The sequence below is a fragment of the Hyaena hyaena genome, unplaced genomic scaffold, assembly GCF_003009895.1.
Source record: "Hyaena hyaena isolate Hyena2069 unplaced genomic scaffold, ASM300989v1 scaffold_459, whole genome shotgun sequence".
Lineage (NCBI taxonomy): Eukaryota > Metazoa > Chordata > Mammalia > Carnivora > Hyaenidae > Hyaena > Hyaena hyaena.
In genome coordinates, this window is record NW_024081093.1 from 285,608 (window position 1) to 305,073 (window position 19,466).

Sequence of the window (19,466 nt, forward strand, 5' to 3'; positions counted from 1 at the left end):
GGGGGACAGGGCGCCCGGCGCAGGGGGGACAGGGCGCCCGGCGCAGGGGGGACAGGGCTCCCGGCGCAGGGGGGACAGGGAGCCTGGAGCAGGGGGGACAGGGCGCCCGGCGCAGGGGGGACAGGGAGCCCGGCGCAGGGGGTACGGGGCGCCCGGCGCAGGAGGCCGCGGAGGCCCCGCCCCGGGATGAGGAGGCCGCGGAGGCTGCGGAGGCTGCGGAGCCCCCTACCCGGGCTGCGGAGGCCGCGGAGGCCGCGGAGCCGGCCGGGGTTGGAGGGGAGAGCGCCTCGGCTGTGCAAGCTGTCGGGCACAAAAGCGCAGAGGTCAGGCATGAGTCACCCGCGAGGTGAGGGCCGGTAAACACCTGGAGCCCGCGGGTCTGCCCGGGGCGGGGTTGTGCAAGGTGTTTGCTTCTCACCTGGGCCTGCGCTCACGGAAGCCCTCGGCCTCGGGCCCCACGGTCAGGGCCGCACCCCGAGCACGGGAGGACTTCGGTCTCCCTAACACACGGGGTTGCAGCAAGAGGTCTGGTGGGACGGGGCTGGAGGAGACGATGTTAGGGGAGCCCAGGGCTCACCCTCTGGCAGCCACAGCCCGAGAGCAGCGTGGCCACCCACGGCGGGGGGGGGGGGGTACCCCCGCGCCTCCCTCCCTCCCACGTGCCCGTCGGCGGGCGGCCTCGCACCGGCCGAACCCGTCAGGGTGCCCATGCCAGGCTCAGCCTCTGGGACCCAGAACCACGCAGGGAAGGGCAGGGGGCGGCGCTGAGGGCACAGAGGCCGCCAGGTCGCCCTGGCAGGGTCTCCCCAGGAAGTGTGTCCGTCCTTCCCGTGAACTACGCAATCGTTTTGGTATTAGTACCATCCGACCCCCCGTTTTACCATTCATCCAGCTGCTCAGACCAAAAACTTTGGAGTCACCCCCGCTTCTACTTCTTCACTTAAGTCTTTCTCTTTTCTTTTCTTTCCTTTTTAAAAAATTTTTAGACATTTAATTTTTCAGAGAGACAGAGCGTGAGCGGGGGAGGGGCAGAGAGAGGCAGACACAGAATCGGAAGCAGCTCCAGGCTCTGAGCTGTCAGCACAGAGCCCGACGCGGGGCTCGAACCCACGAGCCGTGAGATCATGACCTGAGTGGAAGTCAGAAGCCCAACTGACTGAGCCAGCCATGCGCTCCTTTTCTTTCCTTTCTTTTATTCTCCTCTCCTCTCCTTTCCTCCCCTCCTCTCCTTTCCTCCCCTCCTCTCCCCTTCCCTTCCCCCCCCCCTTTTTTTTCCTTTTCTTTCCTTTTGAGAGAGGGAGAGAGAGAATCCCAAGTGGGCTTTGCCCTATCAGTGCAGAGGCCAACACGGGGCTCAATCTCAGGAAACCTGAGATCATGACCTGAGGTGAAATCAAGAGTCAGACGCTTAACCCACTGAGCCACCCGGGCGCCCCCGTCTTTCTCATCCAACCCCTCAGGAAATCCACGCCCTTTCATCTCTGCTCCGACCCAGCTTCGACTTACAGTGCTAATCATGAGGAGACGGTGCCCTTCACATTCCCTCATGTGCACACTGTCTGTCTCCTCCTTCAAGGTGCATTCCCAGAGTCTGGCACACAGTAGGTGCTCAGTAAATACTTGTGGAGTGAATTCACCTATTGCCTCATTCCCTCACTGCATTAGCCTGGCTAAGTCCCTCCTCCCGTCCAGCGGCAGGGAGGCTGGAGACTGGCGGTTCCTGCCCAGCCTCATTCACCTGTGTGTTAGCTGGTCAGCCTGGGGGGTGGGGGTTGGGGGGGAGGGCAGAAGGGGTACCTGGGCCACGTCTCTCCTCCGCCACCAGGTTGAAGCGACAAGAAGGCTGAGCTTCAAACACTCAAGGACGTGCAGGTTCCTGCTTTGGTCACATTCCCCACTGTCCCGTCAATCACAGCGAATCACATGGCTGTGCCGGAGCCCTGGTGAAAGGACACTACTAAACAACACAGACACAGGGAGGCGTGAACAACTTGGGGACCACGGTTCCTACAAACTCCTCCAACAGACGACCATGGCCAGTGTCACAGCGGAGGTGCCGGCTGACGTGCAGTGAGAGCGGGAGGGAGGGAGGAGAAAGGACTTCTGACCCAGGGCGATGAGTCAGGGTGGGTGGCTTGAGAGGGACCAGGTGAGGGTAAGCGCATTTCAGATGATGTGGTGTCAACGTGCTTAGAGAGGAAAACGTATAATTGCCAATAATAACAGCACGCATCACCATCATTTTCCAAGCTTTCCCATGTACCAGGCTCTCAGCTAAATACTTTAAAAGCATTATCTCATTGAATCCTTGTAATCATCCAGAAAGCTAGCACCTATCTTTATCCCAATTTTACAGAAGAGGAAAACAAGGCCTAGAAAAGGGTCTTTTAGAGCACCAAAAGCACAACCCATAAAAGAATAAATCAATAAACTGAATAAATTGGATTTCATCAAAATTAAACAAAAAATTTTTTTAATGTTTAATTTTGAGAGAGAGAGACAGAGTGTGAGCAGGGGAGGGGCAGAGAGAGAAGGAGACACAGAATCTGAAGTAAGGTCCAGGCTCTGAGCTGTCAGCACAGAGCCCGATGCGGGGCTCGAACCCACGAACCGTGAGATCATGACCTGAGCTGAAGTTGGATGCTTAACCGACTGAGCCACCCAGGCGCCCCTCAAAACTTTAAATTAACAGAAAAGAGAATGAAAGCATAAGCAATAGACTGGGAGAAAAATCTTTGCAAAGCATGTATCTGATAAAGGAGTTATATCTAAAATATATAAAGAACTCTCAAATAAGAGAGCACTCAATAATAAAACAACCCTGTCCAGAAAAGGCCGAAGCTTTATTTGCATGGTTTGCAAATAAACACACGAAAAGAAGCTCAACGTCATTGGATAGTAGGGAAATGCAAATTAAAAGCATCATGAGAGACAATAGGTACCTACTACATTGGCTAAAATTAAATAAAAAACCCAAACCGACCATACCGGGCTTTGGTGAGAATGTGGACAAAATAACTCTCTTATTTCTTGCTGCTACAAATACAAAATAATATGAGCAAGATTTAAAACCATGTGGCGGGGCACCTGGGGGGGCTCAGTCTGTTGAGCTGAGCGTCTGACTTCAGCTCAGGTCATGATCTCACAGGCTGTGGGTTCGAGCCCTGCGTCGGGCTCTGTGCTGACAGGTGGGAGCCTGGAGCCTGCTTGGGATTCCGTGTCTCCCTTTCTCTCTGTCCCTCCCCTGGTCCTGCCCTGTCTTTCTCTCTATCTCTCAAATATAAATAATCATTAAAACATTAATTAAAGAAGACAGTTATAAAACCATTTTGCAGTTGCTTGAAAACACACATCTGGGCAGGTGGGTATACACTACGGGGTAGCCATTCCACTCGTAGGCATATTTCTAAGAGAAAAGATACACTCGCCCAAACAAAGCCTTGTAGATGAATGGCCAACACAGCCTAACTGGAATAGCCCAAACTTGAAAACAACACAATCACCATCAGCAGATGAACGAATCAGCAAATTGTAGTACATCCACACAACGGACTATTGCTCAGCAACAAGAAGAATGAATTACTGATTCACACGACAACTCAGATTAATCTCAAAGTCATGGTGAAAGAAAGAAGCCAGGCTCCCCAGCCCTCCAAAAGTACAAATTGTACAGAATAATATATATTATATGGTTCTGCTTATATAAGAGTCCAGAAAATGCAAACTGACCTTTAGTGACAGAAAGCAGACCAGTGATAGCCCAGGGTGAGGTTCACTGGAGGGATTACCAAGGGGCCCAAGAAGAATTTTGGGAGTGAGATCTATTCACTCTGTTGGTGTGGTGATGGTTTTATAGGAGTATCCATGTGTCAAAACATACTAAATTGTATCCTTCAATTTTTTAAATGTTTTTTCTTTATTTCTGAGAGAGAAAGAGACAGGGTGAGCAGGGGAGAGTCAGAGAGAGGGAGGCACAGAAACCGAGGCAGGCTCCAGGCTCTGAGCTAGCTGTTCACACAGAGCCCGACGCGGGGCTCGAACCCACAAACCGTAAGATCATGACCTGAGCCAAAGTCAGATGCTTAACCGACTGAGCCACCCAGGTGCCCCTAAATCGTATATTTTAAATAGGAGTACTTTATTTGGTGTATGTCAATCATACCTCAATTAAGCTGTTTAAAAATTTTGTTTTAATGCTTGACAGACAGACAGAACACGAGCAGGGGAGGGCCAGAGAGAGAGAAACACAGAATCTGAGGCAGGCTCCAGGCTCTGAGCTAGCTGTCAGCACAGAGCCCGATGCAGGGCTCGAACCCACAAACTGTGAGATCATGACCTGAGCCAAAGTCGGACGCTTAACTGACTGAGCCACCCAGATGCACCCTCAATAAAGCTGTTTTAAAAGAAAGAAAGAAGGGGCACCTGGGTGGCTCAGTCGGTTAAACCTCAACTCTTGATATTGGCTCAGGTTGTGATCTTGTGGTTGTGAGACCCAGCCCAGGGTCCAGCATGGGGCTCTGTGCTGAGCATGGAGCCTGTTTAAGACTCTCTCTCTCTCCTTCTCCTTCTGCCTTTACCCCACTCACACGCTTGCTCGCTCTCTCAAAAATAAACATGAAAAAAAATTTTTTTTAAGTTTAAGTTTTTAAGTTTAAGACAGAGCACGAGCAAGAGAGGGGCAGAAAGAGAGGGAGACAGATTTCGAAGTAGGCTCCAGGCCCTGAGCACAGAGCCCAACACGGGGCTTGAATTCACGAACCATGGTATCATGACCTGATCCAAAGTTGGAGGCTTAACTGAGCCACCCAGATGCCCCAAGAAAAATACTTTTTCAAAAATTTTTTTATGTTTTATTTCTGAGAGAGAGAGAGAGAGAGACAGCATGAACAGGGGAGGGTCAGAGAGAGAGGGAGACACAGAATCCGAAACAGGCTCCAGGCTCTGAGCTGTCAGCACAGAGCCCGACACAGGGTTCGAACCCACGAACCATGAGATCATAACTTGAGCTGAAGTCGGACGCTTAACCAACGAGCCACACATGAAAAATATTTTTAAAAGAAAGAAAGGAGAACATTAGGGACATTCATCTGGCAGAGAATGGGCTGGGGATAGGCTGGAATGGGAATGTTCCAGGTATTTATTGCGGTGTAACAAAACGTTTTATCCTATTTCACAATTGTGTGGATCAGGAATTCCTTCCTGCTGGCTGAGCTGAGTGACACCCTGTGACATCACCGTGGCCGGATTCTGGCTGGGATGGTCTGCTGGGTCCAAGATGGCTTCCTCACACGCCTGGCACTTTGGCAGCAGTGGGTCGGGCCCCTTCCCTTCTGCATGTAGACTCAGGGGCTCTGCACGTGGTCTCTCCAGAGGGGATGTCAGGCTTCTTATGTGGTGGCTCAGGCTGCAACAGACAAAGGTAGAAGCTGCCATTCTCTTAAAGACTGAGCTCAGGAGCGCCTGGGCGGCTCCATCGGTTCAGCATCCAACTCTTCATTTCAGCTCAGGTCATGAGCTCACAGTTCGTGAGTTTGAGCCCTACACCGGGCTCTGTGCTGACAGTGCAGAGCCTGCTTGGGACTCTCTCTCTCCTCTCTCTCTCTCTCTCTCTAAAATAAATAAATAAACCTAAAAAAAAGACTGGGCTCAGAAGTGGCATAGTGTCCCCTCTGCCATGCCCCATCGGCCCAAGTAAGCCAGACCCTAGGAGAGGGGCAACAGACCCCACCTTTCAGGGAACGCTCTGGAAGTCCCCAAGATGTAGAGCGAGAGCAAGCCAGGGCAGGCAAAAGACACTGAGTCAGAAGCCTTGGGTCTGGCTGTACCTGGATGGGGGTGGGCAGGGTTTACGTGGAGGAGTCGTGGAAAGGGAGGTCTGGGTCAGAGCACAGAGATCTTTGGCCATCGGGTTGAGCAATTTGAGTTAACTTTTAGGTAAGACGGACCACTTGAAATCTGGAGCAGGTGGAATGAGTGAGGGTCAGGGTCAGGCTGTAAAAAGAAAAACTTAAATGGCACAGAGCTTCGGCTACAAAATCAGAGAGCATTAGGAATGAGAATCTGCCCGGGCTTAACAGTATATACTGATTTATCCATATTTTGAATTTCTGCTATATTCCATCTTTAAAGCAACCTTTATTGTTTTTTGCCCTCCTCCACTCCCTGCTCCCCGTCCCCTTGGAAAGGTACACATTACATTTTAGAAAATCTAGGCTGGGAGCTTAGCTTAAAAATGGTGGGTCACCAGTAGCCACAGTGGGGGCTGGAGGGGAGAGGGACCGGAGAGAGGGCCACTCTCTCTGGGAGGAAAGGAGGACCCCATGGGTTGGACGAGTCGCGGAGGGCCAGTGGAAGGTAGTGATGAGGCAATGGTAGATTTAAGTAGTAGGCACTGTGCTGAATAATGATGATAAAAAGCTAACACTTACGGGCTGTCTGGGTGGCTCAGTCAGTTAAGCACTGGACTTCAGCTCAGGTTACGATCTTAGGACTGGTGGGTTTGAGCCGAGCCCCGCACTGGGCTCCATGCTGACAGCCAGAGCCAGCTTGGGATTCTCTCTCTCTGCCCTTTGAAACTCGAGCTTTCTCCCTCAAGAATAAATAAATAAAGAATCTTTTAAAAAGCTATTATTTAAGTACGTGCTTGAGCATTTACGTGTCATTGGCTCTATACCAGGAACTGTACATTTAGTAGTTCACTTATCCCTGAGGAGCTACTTATTTGCACCGGTCCCGTGACAAGCATGAGAAATTTGAGGCCCAGGGAGGTTAATGAAGTTGCTCAACGTCACACAGCAGAGTGGTGGACGTGGGGTAGAAGCCTGGCTGAGCTCTGAACTACTCTCAACTTCCAAAGCTACCTATTGATTTTTACTTTTCCTATGTACGATTCAAGTGTCTCCAATAGTCTATCAACTGCTGGGTAATTAGAGTTTACAGTATATCGTCTGACTTGCTGCCATTCTGAACTCAGGGCTGTTGAAAGCAGCTGACACACCTCTGTCAAATGATTTCAAGGCCAGGGTCAGGGTAGAGAGTGGAGAGCTGGCCAGGTGTGTGGAACTCCACCCCCCACCTCAACTGGCAGGATGCAGGCAATGAATGATTCAACAGTTGTCTCTTGAGCTGGTATACCACCTCCCCCCCAGCTCAAAATAGTAATCGTGATGTAATATTTGTTTAATGTCTGAAAGGACTACTCTGGTGATTTATGGACTTCAAAATTATGTAAATGTACCCGCAGGATGCTGGCGAAAGGTGCAATTTTGACATCAGAACAAGCAGATGCGTCAAGTACTTAATTAAAGGACCAGATGAAGAAAGCAGATGATGGAAATGTGGTCTCGCCACTCCGCCTCCCCCTCCCCTCCCGCCCCCAGGTCTGAGGGACCAGCAAGGTCCTGTGTCATCTTTGAAGACAAAACAGGACTATAGATGAATTCGAGAAAAAAAGGCAAATTTACTGTCTACCTATTTTTAGGGCAGGTTTCGTTTTAAAAGTGGCTGTTAACACATAAACGATATGCTTTCAGGATTCAGTGAAGTATGGTACCCCCTTTCTGATGTTAACTGGCGGAGGGAAAATGGAAGGCTCTTTGCTCCTCCCTTGCTCAGAAAGGGTGTTTATTAGCTAGGATGGTAATGAAAAATTTAATACTCGTTTATAGCAGGGGACTGTCTTGGGCCCTTCATCTGGATAGGTGGCTCTTATCCTCTCATGGATAAGTGACAGCCTTAGGAGGTCTAATCCTAATTTGTTCTTTATGGCTGTACCGTATTCTAAAAACTCAACTGTATTTCCATGCCACGGGGTTAATTACTTGCTGTAAAGATCCCCCTCTTTCCTATGGAGGCAAGTTGTCCTAACGGAAACCCGGAATGTGCTACACAAGCCATTTATACCGGAGCCCTATTTTCCTGGAGAGTGTTCTGTCAGTTCAAGAAAGGGAGGGACTTGACCAGGAGAAAGCCAAACCTTCTTCCTCCTTTCTTTCTTTCTTCTTTTCTTTTTGGTTTATTCTGAGCAACTGTCTCCAGGAAACGAGCCCACCAACCGCTGTCAAGTGGGATTCTGGTTCCCGGAGTTACACCTTCCTGCTCCTCTAAGATGCCTCTACTGGCTTTTCCTCTCGGCCATCCACTTGCAAGCTGGCTTAGCGTCCTGGAGGCCTGGGGGACAGAGGAGGGTTTTTTGTTGGTTTTTTTTAATCCCTTGGCATCTTTTTTCTTTTTTTAAATCTTTTTAGATGTTTGAGGGTGGGGCCATCCAACAGGGAGTCAACGGGGGCTGGCGGCCCATCCCTTTTCTGACCCTCTGGGGCCATCTTCCTTCTGGCAATTCTCTTCCCCCATCTGTTTTCCAATCGTTTTTGTTTAAAACAAAACAAAACAGAAAAACGAATTAAAAACAACCAGAGAAAGGAAAAGAAACAAACCCCAGAAATACACACAACACGTCTGGAGCAAGGCCAGAGTGTGCCTGTTTACATGTCGGTCTCAAATTATGAAAGAAACTCAGGTCGGCATGAGATGGGAGCAGGAGCCCTTCCCTCATCGTTAACGTAGGAAACGTTGACTTTTCTTTCATGGCACCAAAGGGGCTCTGTTTGGATGTTTTCCAGTTTTATTGACAGTGAAATGTACGCGTTGGTTTTATCTGATGATAATTTTCGCATTCCTCACACATGCCAGCAAGTGTTCACTGAGCCCGGGGTTCACTCCAGGCGCCGAGGAGAGGGCTCGGAAGGGCAGCTGAGGACCCGGGCCTTTCCGGTGGGGCAGTGACGCTCTTCTTCCTTCTGGAAGCTCTCTCCATCTCAGGACAGTACTTGGGCCTCAGGAGGGATGGGTCCTGGAGGGGAGGTGGCTCTGAAGCTGAGGCCTTGGAGCACATTTGTCCAGCTGGGGTGACTGCAGAGCTCTTTCCAGGTTGACTTTTCCCTGGAAAACCACCTGAATTCTGATGAACCAATTCAGAGGAGCTGGGGAGATATATATATATATATATTTTTTTTTTTCCCCCCTCCTCCTCCATCTTTTTGCTTATCTACGCTGAGCACCGAATTACCTTTTTTTCTTTTTATTGAAGTACGAATTACAAATAGTAAAATTCTGAACAGACCTTAAGTGACCGACTTACAAGTCTTGACAAACATATACACCAGTATATTTCTATTGCAAGTGGCAGAAGGTCGCGCCCCTCCCCCCCTTCCCAGTCCAAATCTCTTACCCCCAAGGGGACTGGTCCTATCCCCACAGCTTCCTTCTCCATGTTCTAGAATTTCCTGTGAATGGAATCGCACAGTATGAACTCCTTTGGTGTCCTTTGGTTTCGGCCTCCTTCTCCTAACATGAGGTTTTTGAGGTTCACCCAGGTGAACTGGCCCGCACCCGTAGAGCCCAAGATGTCACTAACACGACGTGTTAAGATGGGGTCAATTGTCCCACCCACTGGCCTTCAGACCAGACACCCTCTAAATGCTGGTATGTGGCCTTCTCTGCTCTTCTAAGTCAGTCTTTCCAGGGCCAAGCAAGTTCCTCTCCCAGAACTGCCCGGGCAGCCTCAGGCACCACCCAGATGGCCGCGGGGCCGTCGCCGGTAGCCTCCCCCGCCCCCCAACAGTTGCCCTCTGCCCCCCCGCCCCCCATTAAACTCAAAGGAAACCGGCTCGTCCGCTGATCAGAATTCAAGATTCGTTACATTCCACGCATCCAACAGCACACAAGTGTGTGGTTGGGTATTGATATGCAGAGTCCTTAAGAAAACGTAAAAAGGAAAAAAAAAAAAAAGTGTGTGTATGTTGCGGAGGGGGGGGGACCCAGACCTCACTGGCAGGGGATAGCAGCTCCTCGGTGGGACCAGGATTCCAAATGAAATTTTTTCTTTTTTAAATAAACGGAAGAGTCGCTCCCGGCTCCTCGCTCGGAAGGTTTCAAAGGTCGTCACACCGCAGCCCGGGGGCGTTCATCTCCCCAGCGGCCCGGAGGAGGGCGGAGGGCGGAGGGCGGAGGGAGGGAGCACACAAAAGCGAGCCGAGCCGAGAGGGCTAATGTTTCCTGTTTGCCTGGAGCCCCCTCCCCTGTGTCCCCTCCCCCAGCCCCCTCCCCGCACTCGGGCGGAAGTGAGTTTGCTCCTTTGGAGATTAAAAGGATTCCGAATTCCGATCAGTCCCAATAACCGGCGTCCTGAGCGGAGAGGAGGAGGAGGAGGAGGAGGAGGAAGAGGCGGCAAAGCAGAGAAAGAGGGGGCGCGCGCGCGCGCACGCACCCGGCGGCCCGAACCGGGGGAGCCGTGCAGAGCCCCGGGAGGGCCCAGGCCACCCGGTCTCGCTCTGTGACTCCGGGAGAGGATGACGCGCGCCGGCGGCGTCGGCCACGCGGCCCCCGAGCCCGCCGCGCCGGGCTGCCGCCGGTGCCCCTGACTCCTGCGCGCCCCGGAGGAAGCTCCGTCCCCGCGGCTCGGGATCGGAGGGGGGACCGAGGCGAGGGCGAAATGGCCCGATGACAAAGGAAATGTGATCCCCCTTCGCTGCCAAGGTTTCAGAGAGGACGGACGTGCGGAGGAGGAGGAGGGGCGCGGGGCGCGCGCGGAGCTCGGATAGCATTGCACGACGGCTCGCGCGGAGCGGGCAGCGGGTACATCCAATATCTTCCTGCCGATGAATAATTCAGGACGGCCCGCGGGGACCTGCGGCCCCGCGCTGCGGCGCGGCTAAGCCGGCGGGGAAGGAGCGCGCGCGGGAGGCGCCCGGGCCCGGCGAGGCGGGGGCGCGGGGGCCCCGGGCCGCGTGGGGCGCGCGTGCGTGTTGGGCGCCGGCGGCCGGGCCGGGCGCGCGCGGGAGCTCCGAGGCGCGTGGGGCGCGCGTGCGTGTTGGGCGCCGGCGGCCGGGCGGGCGCGCGGGGGCCCCGGGCCGCGTGGGGCGCGCGTGCGTGTTAGGCGCCGGCGGCCGGGCGCGCGGGAGCCCCGAGGCGCGTGGGGCGCGCGTGCGTACTACCCGCGTGCGGCCGCGGCCGGGCCCGCTCGCTGCAGCTGCGGCGCGGCCGAGCGCCCTGCAGGGGACGCCGCGCCCGGCCGCGCGCAAGCCCCGAGCGCCGCCCGCCAGGCCACCCAGGAGCCCCGGGCCGCCGCGTCATGCGGCGGGGCGGCCGGCGTCGCGCGGGGGGACACGGGCCCGGCGTCGCGCCGCTCCCGCCTTGGCTACTTTGGGGGCGCCTGCCTCTCCCGAGAAGAGACTAAAACTAAATCCGCTGGAAGAGAAGCGACGCAGCGAACACCCGCGGGACCGAATAACGCCGCTTCCCCCCGTCGGGACCGGGACTGCGCCGCAGGCTCGACTGTGGGGGGCCCCCCTCGGCGGGCGAGGACGGCGCTTCAGCCGCTGCGGCGAGTCCTCTGACCTGCCCGCCCCCGCTCGCCCCTCGCGTGTCGGGACTTGTTCCGGCGCTCCCGCTCCGAAAGGCACGCAGCCTCGCGTCCTCCGGGCGGAATCTGGGTCGCCTCCGGCTGGTGGCATTTGATGCCCGCGGCGTCGGGGCTGGCCGCGCGCGGGCGGGACGCGACGAGGCCAGGCGCGCCGCGCCGCTCGGGAGCCGCCTCCTGGGGGATCGCAGGCCCGATCGATGCGCTTTTCTGAGTGAGTCGGCGCCCCCCCCCCCCTCACACCACCTACCTCGCCGATCCTCCTCCTCTTCCTCTCTGGTCTCCTCCCTCCTCCGAGCCGCCTTGCAAATGGCTTCGTTCCCCGAGACCGACTTCCAGATCTGCCTGCTGTGCAAGGAGATGTGCGGCTCGCCGGCGCCGCTCTCCTCCGGCTCGTCCGCGTCGTCGTCGTCCTCGCAGACGTCCACGTCGTCGGGCGGCGGCGGCGGCGGGGGCCCGGGGGCCGCGGCGCGCCGCCTGCACGTCCTGCCCTGCCTGCACGCCTTCTGCCGCGCGTGCCTCGAGGCGCACCGGCTGCCGGCGGGCGGGGGCGCGGGCGGCGGCGGCGGCGGCGGCGGCGGCGCGCCCGGGGAGCCCCTCAAGCTGCGCTGCCCCGTGTGCGACCAGAAGGTCGTGCTGGCCGAGGCGGCCGGCATGGACGCGCTGCCCTCGTCCGCCTTCCTGCTCAGCAACCTGCTCGACGCCGTGGTGGCCACGGCCGACGAGCCGCAGCCCAAGAACGGGCGCGCCGGGGCGGCGGCGGCGGGCGCGGGCGGCCACAGCAACCACCGGCACCACGCGCACCACGCGCACCCGCGCGCGCCCGCCGCCGCCCCGCCGCCGCTGCCGCCCGCGCCGCCGCCGCCCGCGCCGCCCCGCGCCGCGCCCGGAGGCCCCGCCGCCGCCGCCGCCGCCGCCGCCGCCGCCCCGGCCGCGCTGCTGCTGCGCCGGCCGCACGGCTGCAGCTCCTGCGACGAGGGCAACGCGGCGTCGTCGCGCTGCCTGGACTGCCAAGAGCACCTGTGCGACAACTGCGTCCGCGCGCACCAGCGCGTGCGCCTCACCAAGGACCACTACATCGAGCGCGGCCCGCCGGGCGCCGCCGCCGCCGCCGCCGCCGCGCAGCAGCTCGGGCTCGGGCCGCCCTTCCCCGGCGCGCCCTTCTCCATCCTGTCCGTGTTCCCGGAGCGCCTCGGCTTCTGCCAGCACCACGACGACGAGGTGAGTGGCGGCGACGGCGCGGCGGGCACCGCCGGCCCCCGGGCGGGGTGGGGGTGGGGGGCCGGGGGGGTCCTCGGCGGTGTCGCGCGTTCCCGCTGGCCACGCGGCGGTCGCCGCCGCCAAGTGGGTCGTTACGCGGGAAGTTTGCGCGCGCAGGCCTGGCTTCGGTGCGCTCGCAGCGAGGGACCCCGGGGCGCGGAGGCCCCTGTTCCGTGTGTCATGTTCTCTCGGGCCCGCGGTGGCCGCCGGAGCCTCCGAAGAGGCAGGAGCCGGGAAGAGTGGGTGTGTGTGTGTGTGTGGGTGTGTGTGTGTGTGTGTGTGTGTAGAGCTGGCCTGCGTGTGCGAGCCCCCCCCCCCCCATCGTTCCCGAGGTTTGAGAACACTCTCTTTTGAGTTTTGATTTCCTCATTTCTGCTGGATAAAACGTGTGTGCTGTGAAGCCGGGGATAGAAGGTTGTGTGTCTGTGTCTGTGTAGACGTGGTCTCCCGCTACAGCCACCCCACAGGCCCCCCGTGTGCTGAGGGCCCTCCTTTCGCGGATTTTCTCTTCTTGTTCTTGGTAGTAGATTGGCTTTTAAGTGGCTTAGGAGCCCGGATCCAGACGGCTGTGAGTTTGTGATGCTTGCGCCTGTGTAGACTCTGGCTCCCACGTGCGCGCTTGTGACAAGGGGGAATCAGGGGACCTTGCCGTGGACCCCGCGCAGCCCGGAGCCCCCCCGCCGCCCTCGATCCCCGTGGGAGTTGGTTGCCCTGATTGGGGAGGTGCCCCCACCCCGCTCCGCCACGGGCGGACTTCCCTTCGGGAAAAGCCAGACGGGTCTGCAGCGGCGCGGGCCCGGGGGCTGCCCTGCAGCCTTTGGGTTTGATTCCGCCCTTCCGGCCGTCGAACGAACCTCTCTGGCTGACTTTGCACACTGTGAGACCTTCTTCCACTGGCACCTGAAACTCCTTAGAGGAGGGGACTAAAATTCTCGGGGAGCCGGCTCTGCTGGGCGGTCGGGGCTGGAAGCCGTCTCCCCGCAGCCCCGGGAGACGGGCTGTGTGCGGTCCCGCTCGGAGGGCGAGCCGGGGACGCCGCAGGGTTTAAAGATCCGGGTGGGAGTCGCCGCGCGCGAGCCGGAGCGCGCGTGCCCGCGCCGAGCGGACCGGCTTGCACGGCGTGCAGCCGCCTCCACGCCTAACCTATTTGGGGAGGAGGGCGGAGCTACTGCTTGATGGACTTAAGCCGGCGTCTCCTATTGGAAAAAAGTTGAAATTCTAATCTACTCGTTGTAGGCGCCGCATTTTAGGTTTCCTTCTAGGTATTAAGCTAGGGGGCATTCTTTTCCCTCAGTTTTAAGCTTTGCGTCTTAAAAGTTGCCACATTTGGGGGTGAATGGTTGTAGTCCGTTCTTCCATCGCCTTTAGAAAAACGAATGGGCTAAATACTGGTCTTGAAGCCCAGGAATGAAAAGATGGAGTCAAATCACTTGAAGATTAGGGTCAATGGGGAGGGAGGGGGGCCGTGAACGGAGGGAAGGTTTCCCTCCTGGGAGGGGCGGCGATTGAATTCTCCCTCCCGGCAGCTGAGTTTAAGCGTCAGGTTTTATTTATTCCCAGTTAGAGATCCACATTCGTTTTATTGAGGCTAAAGCAGAAGATGCTTCGTGTGGCGGGACTTGTAAAAGGTTTATACACTTTTAAAATTATAACACTATTATTCAAGCGGCGTGGGTGAGTGTGACGCGAGGAGCGAAGGTCCCCTCTCCAGGGAGGCTCACGGACGCCCTGAAAATTCGCGTCGTAAGTTGTGCGCTGCTCGGCTGAAGTTCGGCCGAGGCACTGATGTGTGTGACATTGTCAGCCGTCCTTAAGAGCATGAAGTTTTCTGGGGTTTTGGAATTGTTTCCTCTCGGGTTTTCATTTAAAGAAGACCTCTTGGAAATTACTTTCTAGACCTTTAATCACGTCTGCATTTAGGATGCCGGGAAGTTTGGAGCTTAAAGGTGACCCACCAGTGCTGGGAATGGAGGAGCGGGGGCAAGCACCAGGGTCACGCAGGGGTGCCCCCTGTTCGCCTTCCGTGTCGGCAGGCCCCCTTAAATACTCAGGGCGCCCCTGCCTTTCCGCGGGGCTCCCTGACCTTGGGGAGGAGGCTGGGACCCTGGCCTTTCCGCGCTTCCATCCCCGGGAAGCTGCTTTGGCCGCCCGGGTCGTGGGGGGGGGGCGGGTTGGCCTGGAGGGTCTGTTCCCGCAGGGCTTTCTTGAGGCTCCCCCACCCCCAGAAATGGCTCCTTGGGATTGGCAAGTTTCCAGAACTTGCGTTAAAATGTAACTGTGAAACCTCAAAGAAGATAATTGGATTTAACAACAAGATGATAAAGGAATTGTGACTCCTTTAAAACCGTAGTTTGGGGTTTTTCGCTAGTTTCTGTGGCCCGGTGGTCAGTTCAAAGGCCTGCAGGCGCCGGGCCGCGAGCAGCCGGCGGCGCGGCGGTCAGGACCGGAGGGAGCCCGGGAGGCGGCGGCCGTGGCGCCGCGGCGGGACGGTGGCCGCTCCTCCCCCAGGGCACCTGAGAAGGCGTCCTCCGGAAACGGGGGGCGCGCCTTTGGGGCGCAGAGTATAGGAGTTCAGCGCAACGAGAGCGAGCGTGCCGGCCCACGATTGCCCTTGTTGTGATGCCGATGTTTGGGGCAGGAGCCCCCATCTCGGGGTAGGGGGCGGTCGGGGGGGGTGCTGTGTCACAGGGGTGGGCCCTGAGCGTGTTGCGTCCCCGGAAGGGCCCGGTCGCTAGCCGGGTGGGCAGGCGGGGGTGACGCAGTTGCCATCTTGAGCCGCGGGAAACATTGTAGCTCAGCCCACCGACCGTGGCAATATTGTTCCCACTTAGGAAGGGCAGGTGGGAGTTGGTTTTCCTGTCTCCAGGAAGGAAAATGGGGCACAGGTGCCTGTTGAGTTACTGCATTGGACTTAAAAAAAGAAAACACAGCCTCCTCTCCATATAAATTCTAGAATTCCAACCCACTATGATCTTGTGTATTGATCCGTCCATACTAGGCTAGAGGACTTTTCCCCCAAGAAACGACTCTCCAAAAGCCAGTTTCCTACCACTTTGAGGAAGGCTGTTGGCTGCCTAACGTAATGGGTTCTTGTCTTGTATCTTACTTTGAATAAGTCATGGTGATCGGGGATGGTAGCAGTACTGGGATCAATATATTCTACATTCCCAGGATCTAAGCTTTTTCAGCGCAGTGTATGCGTGTTTTTAAGCTATATGTACGAGCTGTGTAAATTATAAAATGTATGTCACAAGACATTTTGTTCAGGACAAGAGGAAAACAGCGAATAGAAATGTGCATTCCAGAATTTCTGTGCCCCATCTTCGACGTGCTCTACAGGATTCGGTGGACATGTGTCCGCTTAACACAAATATCTCCTCCATTTGCCAGAAAACTTAACTTTCCGTGCATCCCTTGGAAATAACTGGAACTTGCCACTTTGAATCCAGTTCACCAGGTTGGAGTCTCTTAAAAAAAAAAAAATGGCTTGATGAAAATATATGGGAGGGAAGTGTTCATCATTGATATCTTAATTCTGTAGCCTTGAATGTAATCTTGGAGGCTTTTTAAAAAGTCACAGTTTGAGCTGAGGAATGTGCCCAGCCTTCCATTAAAGTGCTTAGGGATGGGTTTTATCAACATGGATCCCAAGGACGAGTTTGCAGCCTGTGCTCATGAGGTTGCGGGGGGGGGGGGGGGGCGCACCACCACCACCTCTTCTAAGCTGTACCAGTAAGAGTTGAGGCTGTGCTGGTGTCGGCATCTGGAGGTCTTTTATGACTGACTTTTCTTCCTAAAGAGTAAACTACTCACTGGTTTTAAGGTGACATAGACTTGGTTTTGGTCTGCAGAATTTTTATTCCCAATGTTAGGAAATCTGTATTTTGGAAACCTTGGAGATATTTCCGGAAGAAGACAGGCACTTATTTTCTCCCATACTGCCATTCTTCAGTTTACTTGAACCTAGTAAACATTCTTTGATTCAGTTGTTTTAACTTACTAGGACAACGGACTAAAGGAATCTGTAAAGTGTTTGAAGAGTAGAATTTCCCTTTTCCACCCTGATTCTCCGTCCTGTTTTAGCTACTTATAAATGCTATTTCTAGGGAGCCCTTTTACATTGGAGGTCGCCAAAACCAACATTAAAATGTACTAGTTAACCTGGAAACCACGTTCTTCTGGCGTGTAAGATTTTGAGCACAGCTGTTTGGCTTTTTATGTTTCCATCTCATAAACATTGTATATATAGAGATGAAATCGCCGAAGTGCTTGTGTTGGTTGAAGTACTTTGCCAGGAGAAAACAGGATTTGTAAGTCTTTCTGATTAAAGAGAAATTTTAACTTACGTGATCGTTCTAGACCTCTAAAACATAACCCTTCCCGCCCCAGTTTTATTTCCTCTGGTGCTAGCTTTGCTTAGTTTTGCCATTTCTCCATCTCCATCCCTCACACAGGGCAGGGTTTATTTTACATGTATTCATTCTCAGTGAATAAAGGACCATTTTGGTGTCATTCTTCGTGACACTGAAGCAAAAGGTTGAGAAGTGTCCTCGCTCGCAGGCGGGTTCAAAGTAGTGTTCCCTCCCCCAAACACTAACAAAGAGTTAGAGGCTGGGCCCAGCGGCGAGGCTGCTTTTGCCATCTCCTCTTATTTTGGAAGAGAGCAACAGAAAGATATTGATGAAGAATTACAGTTGCTTAGAGGGAGCAAGATGGCCACCCAGCGCAAGCCCGGCTGTCCCCCTTTCTCTCCACCTTTCACACATTGTGACTTCCAAGGGGAAGCTTGATCCATCTTTCCTCTTCAGCTGATGTGACCTCGTGCTTGTTCAGTACTAAATTATTCTTTTCCCTTTGAGGTTTTGTCTATACCCACAAACTGAGTTGACTGAAACCAGATTGACTATTTTGACTGACAGGACTCCAGAAAAAATCAGGAGGGATGGGGGGGGGGGCCGCGGATGCTGGTGATTTACATCTGAAACTATTTGACTTAAACCTTGTTCCACTGTTAATTCCTTCCTTCATATACCATCCCAGCTTCCCTCAGTTAAAAACTTTTTTTTAATGTTTATATTTGAGAGAGAGAGACAGGGAGACGGCGTATGTGGAGGGGAGGGGCAGAGAGAGGGGGCGACACAGAATCCGAATCAGGCTCCAGGCTCTGAGCTGTCAGCACAGAGCCCCACGCGGGGCTCGAACTCCCAGGCCACGGTATTGCGACCTGAGTGGAAGTCGGATGCTTTAACCAACTTTAAGCCACCCAGGTGCGCCCCCCCCGCCCTCCCCCCATGTTTTACATGGTTTGAAGGTAGGATGCAATGAAATGCTTGAAGGGTTTCGTTTCCCATTGAAGCCCGGCTGAGATTTTGGGAGATCCATATTTAATCTGAAGACTTCGGGCCAGTATTTTATTTTGTCCTAAATGTGGGAGTTTCCACTAACCTCTGACAGTTCCTTACCAGAGCATCAGATCCGACCAAAAGAGTTCTTTTCTAAATGAATCTGTGTAATGATCCCAGTTTAATGACCAATGGGCCCGAAAACAACTTGGCAGCCAGTTGTAATTTGCCCCAAAACATGTTTTTGCCCCACACAGATGCCCTGAGGAGGTGGTAATCTTCGGCTATAAAGTTCTTGCTCTCTGTCGTACATCAGGAAGCTCTAAATATTGGGCTCGGTCATGAGAAGGGGGCTTGGTCATAATTCTCAGTTGGGATTTATCCAGAGCCTTGGGCAGAAGAGCGCACACCACCCACATGAATGGACTATGGATGAAGCAGAGCAGCGTGCGCACACGAGATGAAGGCCCGTTGCGAAGACTGAAGGCCTTCTCTTGTGGCTCTGCTACCTTGTGAATTTAGAGGGGCCCTGAATGGGCTCTGGACCCTGCGCTGGTGAGGACCCCATGAGAATAAGAAATGCTCCTGTGCCTTCCTGAACCCGTGCCAGCCATGGTGTGCTTTAGTCTTGCTTCAGGAAGGCTTGGCCAGCCATCTCCTTCCAGATTGAACCATTTGCAGTTAAAAAAAAGTTTTTCTTGAAATGCCAGTGGGTTTTGGGAACTTCTTTCATACTCTTTGACTAATTAGGAAAATTATGAAAACGGTGTGTATTAAAAAATTGACGTGGGGCATGTGGGTGGCTCAGTTGGTTAGCATTCGGCTTCAGCTCAGGTCATGATCTCACGGTTCCTTGAATTCGAGCCCTGCGTCGGGCTCGTGCTGACAGTACAGAGTCAGCTTTGGATCCTCTCTCCCCCTCTCCCCCTCTCTCTGCCCTTCCCCCACTCATTCCATCTCTCTCTCAACGTAAATAAACAAAACAAAGTATTTTAAAAAAAACGGACACACTTAGGCCTGGTGCCTGGCTGGCTCGCTCAGAGCGGCATGCCAGTTCAGGACTGTGAGTTTGAGGCCCACGTGAGATGTAGACATTAATTTAAAATATTTATTTCCTAAAATTTCATTTATTGAAGTAATCTCGACACCCAGCGTGGGCCTCAAACTCATGACGCCAGGATCAGGAGCTGTGCGCTCTCGCACTCTGAACCAGCCAGGCGCCTCAGAAACATTACACGCTTAGATTTTGCTGCTACAGGTAGTTCTGGCTCCCTCAGCACAGGTGTTTCGGACAGGGCCATTGTAGACCAGGTGGCAACAGCAGCCCTCACGGGGGTGTTAGACCAGCCACAGATCCGGGTCTGGGCCCCCTGCCTCTGGGAGACGGCTCCCGCTTAGGATGGATCCTCTGTAGGCTTGTGCTCAAAGTGCAGCCATAGGGACGC

The 19,466-nt window shown here is 54.8% G+C and overlaps 1 protein-coding gene and 1 long non-coding RNA gene across 2 annotated transcripts in view; one reads left to right on the top strand and one right to left on the bottom strand.

Moving 5' to 3' along the window:
- Positions 1-7,439: 7,439 nt before the first annotated feature.
- On the bottom strand, positions 7,440-11,655 carry LOC120246265. Its single transcript, XR_005531994.1, has 3 exons — positions 11,398-11,655; positions 9,230-9,284; positions 7,440-8,959 (listed from the first exon to the last, which is right to left on the bottom strand). It is a non-coding gene; the product is annotated as an uncharacterized LOC120246265 (long non-coding RNA).
- Positions 11,656-11,670: 15 nt separating this feature from the next.
- Positions 11,671-19,466, top strand: part of TRIM71 (tripartite motif containing 71) — a 62,138-nt gene continuing 54,342 nt past the window's right edge. The window contains exon 1 of the mRNA XM_039253736.1: positions 11,671-12,640. Coding sequence (XP_039109667.1) covers positions 11,729-12,640 — 912 coding nt within the window. The 5' untranslated portion in view covers positions 11,671-11,728. The remainder of the gene's footprint in view (positions 12,641-19,466) is intronic.